Source organism: Gossypium hirsutum, chromosome D08 (assembly GCF_007990345.1).
Source record: "Gossypium hirsutum isolate 1008001.06 chromosome D08, Gossypium_hirsutum_v2.1, whole genome shotgun sequence".
NCBI lineage: Eukaryota > Viridiplantae > Streptophyta > Magnoliopsida > Malvales > Malvaceae > Gossypium > Gossypium hirsutum.
In genome coordinates this window covers 64980232-64987684 of record NC_053444.1, presented here as the reverse complement: position 1 = coordinate 64987684, position 7453 = coordinate 64980232, and the positions used below count along the sequence as shown (strand labels likewise).

At 39.7% G+C, this 7453-nt stretch overlaps 1 protein-coding gene across 1 annotated transcript; it reads left to right on the top strand.

Moving 5' to 3' along the window:
• The first annotated feature begins 1242 nt into the window (after positions 1–1242).
• On the top strand, positions 1243–7354 carry LOC121219963 (probable aspartic proteinase GIP2). Its single transcript, XM_041098850.1, has 2 exons — positions 1243–1509; positions 6861–7354. The coding sequence occupies exons 1-2, from the start codon at positions 1243–1245 to the stop codon at positions 7122–7124; spliced, it is 531 nt and encodes a 176-aa protein (XP_040954784.1). The 3' UTR covers positions 7125–7354.
• Positions 7355–7453: the final 99 nt, after the last annotated feature.

Sequence of the window (7453 nt, the reverse complement as noted above, 5' to 3'; positions counted from 1 at the left end):
ATGTCTCAAAATCTCTGAACCTCTTCAATTGGGAGATTTTAGTAGGGTTCCCTTACGTACAAACTTCTATCTACCATAAGGTCATATTTGTCCATATGCTAGAAATTAACATGCTTGAGAAATTAAAGATCAAATTTATCAAATTCCAGTTCAGTCCAAGCCAAGCCAAACCCATAATGTCCTTGTATGTGTTGATGGCACAGCTGTAGAAGCTATAAGCCATTGCCAAGTGCCTTCCACACTTTCCAATTCAATTTTGTTCCTTTGCTTTGAGGTCCATCTTTTAGCTTGAATTTTCCCAACTTTAGCCTGCCTAACTTTCATCTTCTGCTTGCCAAATGCATATAATGCCTAAAACTTTCACATGAACAATGCTTGGATCACCGAAAAACATGACTAGATTTTAATAACTCAATTTGCCTATAAGTAACTCCATTTTCCCTCTTTATTTCCTCACCGCTTACCCTCTTCTTGCATCACTGTGCAAGCATTGAGCTTTCATGGCTTCTTCTTTCCTTCTTCTCCTTCTCATTTTCCTTTCCGTTTATTCTTTCATCCTTTTATCTGAATCTCAAAAGACTTCGAAACCGAACAGGTTCGTTTTGCAGCTGCAAAAAGATCCGAAAACTAAACTTTTTGTGACTAACATATACAAGAGAACTCCTTCACAGAAAGTCCCATTTGTTGTGGACTTGAATGGAAGGTTACTATGGGTTACTTGTGAGAAAAGTTACCGTTCGTCCACCTACCATGCCCCTAGGTGCCGCTCGACTCAATGCTCTAGAGCTGACAGTCACTATTGCCACATATGCTCCACCAGGGATGGACCAGGGTGCCATAACATGTGGGGTCATGTCAATGAACCTTGTGACAGGCCTTACCGCCATGAGTGAGCTTGCACAAGATGTGCTATCAATTCAATCCACTCAAGGGTCTAACCCTGGTCCAATGGTTAGGGTCCCTCAGTTCTTGTTCACTTGTGCACCTTCCCTTTTACTGCAAAGAGGGTTACCAAGTACTGTTCAAGGGGTCGCTGGATTGGGGCATTCCCCCATTTCTCTAGCAACTCAACGGGCCTCACACTTTGGGTCTGCTGGTTTTGCCCCAACGTTTGCCCTTTGTTTAGCCCCTAAAGGTGTCATGTTCTTTGGGGACAGCCCTTATTATATGCTGCCTAATGTTGATATAACACGACCATTAAGCTACACTCCACTTATCATCAGTCCCCAATGAGAGTACTATATGGAAGTTATATCAATCAAGATAAACGACAAGGATGTCCTGATAGACACAGCGCTGTTATCGATCAATAAACAAGGCGTCGGAGGCACGAAGCTCAGCACAATCAACCCTTACACCATTCTACACCACCCAATCTTCAAAGCTGTCACACAATTTTTCTCCAAGGAGCTCTCTGCTATTCCCCAAGTAAAACCAGTTGCGCCATTCGGTGCTTGTTTCAACTCGAAAAGCTTCAAAAACAGACGGGTTGGACCAGGGGTTCCTAACATCTGTTAACATTAATGGAAGACAATTAATAATGGTTGCCATTAACATTAATGGGAGACAATCAATAATGACAACCACCAACTTTGGAAAAGTGGCAAGGGATAATTTTTTTTTGGTCCTTGAGATAATGGGCTATTTATTGTTTGGTCCTTGAACCTCAACTATAAATAGGCCTTCTCATTTCTCATTTCAATTCATCCCAACCAATCTTTCTCTCTTAGTTTTCTCTCTTCTCCCATTTGAGAATTCTTAAGGAATTCAATTTGTTTGTAATATTTTGGAGATAGTAAAGTTATCATCTGGTTTTAGTAGCCCGAGGACATAGGTATAATTTACTGAACCTCGTTAAAACTCTTGTGTTCTTTTTGTCCTATTTTTCTTTCAATATTTGAGGGTATAATAGTAGTATTTAATTGTGCTATTAAATTACGTTAGAAGGAATATTCTGACTAAGGAAAGACTTGGTATTTAAGAGATCCTTGTGATCCACCTCTCTTCCCTGGGAATTGAACTTTGTGTGATTTTTTAGTACAATAATTTACACGCTTCCGACCCTATTGGAACAACAAGTGGTATCAAGAGCCGAAGGTTAATCGTAGTATGCTCTGTGGTTGCAGTTTGAACTGATCTTCCACATCAGAAAAGATTTCCTTAGGTATATTGAAAGATTATGGAGAAAATGGTCGGTGTAGGAGCTTCAACATCGTCCATGTGGACAAGACCGACAATTGCAAATGCAAGATTGGCCGTGGAAATATTTGATGGCACGGGCCATTTTGGTATGTGGCAAAGTGAGGTTCTAGATGCCCTTTTTCAGCAGGGTCTAGACATTGCCATTGATGAAGAGAAATCAGATGATGTACAGGAGAAAGATTGGAAGGCGATCAATCGGTTGGCATGTGGCTTTCGATCATGCCTTTCTCGAGAGCAGAGGTATGCTTTTTCAAAGGAGACTTCTGCAAATAAGTTGTGGGTGGCACTTGAAGAAAAAATTTTGAAGAAAAACAGTCAAAATAAGCTCCACTTGAAGAAAAGACTGTTTCACTTCACGTACGTCCCAAGTACCACAATGAATGATCATATCACCAAATTTAATCAGTTAGTCACTGATTTGCTGAATATGGATGAGACATTCAAAGATGAAGATTTGGCTTTGATGCTGTTGGGGTCACTTCCTGAGGAGTTTGAGTTCCTAGAAACTACTCTACTTCATGGCAGGAGTGATATATCTCTGAGCGAAGTCTGTGCGGCCTTATACAGTTATGAACAGAGAAAGAAGGACAAACAGAAAAACTCAATCAGAGATACAGAAGCTTTAGTAGTCCGAGGTCGTTCATACACTTGGAAGAAAACTCAAAAGGGGAGATCAAAGTCAAAGTCCAGACTCGGGAAAGATGAATGTGCTTTTTGTCATGAGAAAGGCCACTGGAAGAAAAATTGTCCAAAGCTGAAAAATAAGGGAAAAGCTGCTGTAGATGCTTGTGTTGCAAAGCATGATACCAGTGACTCTGAACTATCACTGGTTGCATCATCATCGTCGTTCCATTCAGATGAGTGGATATTGGATTCGGGTTGTACCTATCATATGTCCCCTAACCGGGAGTGGTTCTCTGATTTAGTAGAACTAAATGGAGGAGTTGTTTATATGGGCAATGACAATGCCTGTAAAACTGTTGGGATAGGTTCAATCCAATTAAAGAATAAAGATGGATCAACCAGAGTTCTGACTGATGTTCGGTACGTGCCCAGTTTGAAGAAAAATCTCATCTCATTGGGAGCCCTGGAATCCAATGGTTCAGTTGTTACTATGAGATATGGGGTTTTGAAAGTGACATCTGGCGCACTTGTGATATTGAAGGGCATCAGGAAAAATAACTTGTATTACTACCAAGGTAGTACAGTTATTGGAGCAGTCGCTGCAGCTTCCGGCAACAAAGAATTGGACTCAATACAGTTGTGGCATATGAAGTTGGGACACGCCAGCGAAAAATCATTGCAAATTCTGGCAAAGCAAGGATTGTTGAAAGGTGCAAAGGCTTGCAAATTAAAATTTTACGAGCATTGTGTTCTGGGAAAGCAAAAGAGAGTGAAATTCGGTACTGCTATCCATAATACAAAAGGTATTTTGGAATATGTTCACTCAGATGTGTGGGGGCCTTCCAAGACACCTTCATTGGGAGGAAAACACTACTTTGTTACTTTTGTTGATGACTTTTCCAGAAGAGTTTGGGTGTATACCATGAGAACTAAGGATGAAGTGCTTAGAGTTTTTCTTAAATGGAAAACTATGATCGAAAACCAGACTGGCAAGAAAATTAAGCGGCTTAGGACGGACAATGGAGGGGAATATAAAAGTGATCCGTTCTTCGATGTGTGCCAAGAGTATGGTATTGTTCGACACTTCACAGTTAGGGATACACCACAGCAGAATGGATTGGCAGAGCGTATGAATCGAACATTACTGGAGAAAGTTCGATGTATGTTGTCCAATGCTGGGTTGGACAAGCAATTTTGGGCTGAGGCTGTGACATACGCTGGCCATCTTGTTAATCGTTTGCCATCATCTGCATTAGAAAGAAAAACTCCTATGGAGGTATGGTCTGGAAAACCGGCTACAGATTATGATTCCTTACATGTGTTTGGAACCACTGCATATTACCATGTGAAGGAGTCAAAGTTAGATCCGAGGGCAAAGAAAGCTCTCTTTATGGGAATCACTTCTGGAGTGAAGGGATTTCGTCTTTGGTGCTTAAGCACAAAGAAAATGATCTGTAGCAGAGATGTTACCTTTGATGAATCTGCCACATTGAAAAAGGTAGCAGATAAAGATATTCAGACGAGCAATACTCCACAGCAGGTGGAGTGTACTCCAAAACAGGTGGAGTTTGAGCAGATGGGGATTTGCCCAGTTAATAAGTCTAATTCTCCAGCCACAATGGAGGAATTAGAGGTTGAAGAGGTTCTGACCCAAGAACCACTAAGTACACCAGAACCAATTGCAGTTGCAAGGCCACGGAGAGAAATTCGTAAACCTGCTCGATTTACTGATATAGTGGCCTACGCCCTTCCCGTTGTTGATGATATTCCTATCACTTATCAAGAAGCAATGCAAAGCTTAGAAAGTGATAAATGGAAAAGCGTCATGGATGAAGAAATGCAGTCTCTCCTGAAGAACATACTTGGGAATTGGCGCAATTACCAAAAGGTAAAAGGGCAATCGGATGCAAGTGGGTATTCGCAAAGAAAGATGGATCTCCTAGCAAGAAGGATATTCGCTACAAGGCAAGGTTGGTAGCTAAAGGCTACGCTCAGAAGGAGGGAATTGACTACAATGATGTATTTTCCCCTGTTGTGAAGCATTCCTCCATTCGAATTTTGTTGGCCTTGGTAGCACAGTTGAATTTGGAGCTAGCTCAACTTGATGTTAAGACGGCTTTCTTGCATGGTGAGTTAGAAGAGGAGATCTATATGACTCAGCCAGAAGGATACACAGATGCTGGTGGTAGAAATTGGGTTTGTAAGCTTAACAAATCGCTATATGGATTGAAGCAATCCCCGAGGCAGTGGTACAAGCGATTTGATAGCTTTATGAGAAGGCAGAAGTACACAAGAAGCAAATATGACAATTGTGTATATTTGCAGAAGCTGCATGACGGATCTTTCATTTATCTACTCTTGTATGTTGATGATATGTTAATCGCTTCGAAGAGCCAAAATGAGATAGATAAGCTAAAGGCTCAGTTGAATCAAGAGTTCGAGATGAAAGATCTAGGTGAGACCAAGAAGATTCTCGGCATGGAGATAAGTAGAGATAGACCGAGAGGCAAGCTCTGTTTAAATCAGAAGCAATATCTGAAAAAGGTATTACAATGTTTTGGTGTAAATGAAAACACAAAACATGTAAGTACCCCACTTGCTTCTCATTTGAAACTTAGTGCTCAATTATCTCCGGAGACTGAAGATGAAAGAGAATATATGGCGAAAGTCCCATATGCTAATGCAGTTGGGAGTTTGATGTATGCGATGGTGTGTACGAGGCCTGACATTTCACAAGCTATTGGAGTTGTGAGCAGGTATATGCATGATCCTGGAAAAGGACATTGGCAAGCTGTGAAATGGATTCTACGGTATCTTCGAAAAACCGTAGATGTTGGTTTAATTTTTGAACAGGATGAAGCACTTGGTCAGTTTGTAGTTGGATATGTTGATTCCGACTTTGCTGGTGATTTAGATAAACGTCGTTCAACTACGGGGTATCTGTTTACTCTTGCGAAAGCCCCAGTGAGTTGGAAGTCTACCTTACAGCCTACAGTAGCTGTGTCTACTACAGAGGCAGAATATATGGCAGTTACAGAAGCTGTTAAGGAGGCTATTTGGCTTAATGGATTGTTGAAAGATTTAGGAGTTGTTCAAAGTCACATAAGTTTATATTGTGACAGTCAGAGCGCTATTCATTTAGCGAAAAATCAAGTCTATCATTCAAGAACCAAGCATATCGACGTAAGATATCACTTTGTGCGCGAAGTCTTTGAAAAAGGAAAAATTCTACTTCAGAAGATTCCGACAGCAGATAATCCCGCATATATGATGACCAAGGTGGTAACAACAATCAAGTTTAATCATTGTTTGAACTTGATTAACATCCTGAGAATTTGAGCACCTTCAGGTGTATGGCGCTCGAGAGCGCATTTGTAGGCACTACAAAAGATAGCTTTATCGAATTTGGGGAGTTGAAGGAAGTGTGTGAAGATGTGATTATCCTAATCAAATCTTCAAGGTGGAGATTGTTAACATTAATGGAATACAATTAATAATGGTTGCCATTAACATTAATGGGAGACAATCAATAATGACAACCACCAACTTTGGAAAAGTGGCAAGGGATAATTTTTTTTGGTCCTTGAGATAATGGGCTATTTATTGTTTGGTCCTTGAACCTCAACTATAAATAGGTCTTCTCATTTCTCATTTCAATTCATCCCAACCAATCTTTCTCTCTTAGTTTTCTCTCTTCTCCCATTTGAGAATTCTTAAGGAATTCTATTTGTTTGTAATATTTTGGAGATAGTAAAGTTATCATCTGGTTTTAGTAGCCCGAGGACTTAGGTATAATTTACCGAACCTCGTTAAAACTCTTGTGTTTTTTTTGTCCTATTTTTCTTTCAATATTTGAGGGTATAATAGTAGTATTTAATTGTGCTATTAAATTACGTTAGAAGGAATATTCTGACTAAGGAAAGACTTGGTATTTAAGAGATCCTTGTGATCCACCTCTCTTCCCTGGGAATTGAACTTTGTGTGATTTTTTAGTACAATAATTTACACGCTTTCGACCCTATTGGAACAACAACATCGACCTTGTGCTCCATGACAAGCATGTTATGTGGAGGATTTATGGAGCAAACTCCTTTGTTGAAGCTGCACCAGGAGTGTCTTGCTTAGCTTTTGTGGATGGAGGAATGAAGAACAATGGAGCTTCGATTATTATTAGGGCTTACCAAATGGAGAATAATCTGGTACAGTTTGATATGGCAAGATCAAGGCTTGGTTTCAATTCTTCCTTGCTGTTCTACAAGACTTCTTGCAATAATTTCAACTTCACTGTTATTCCATAAAAACAAAAGTGCAAGCTTCCCAGTAAGGGTCACTTTTGCTTGGTTTAAGTTTCCACTACCCCAATGTGATAAACGGAATAATTAGAGCTATACATACACATATATGTGTATGTATTGATCTATTTATGTAAATGTGTATTGCAATAAAGGCCATCTCTATGTGTTTTGGCCCTTTCACTTTTTTTTGGAAATGTAATCAAAATGATTAATTCTGAAAAGGAATTGCTCTCCGTATTTCTAAACTTTCTTATCATATAAAAATCACACAACATAAGATCTGAAATTACAAATAATCTAAAAATTATATAATAGAAATTATTAAATTATCA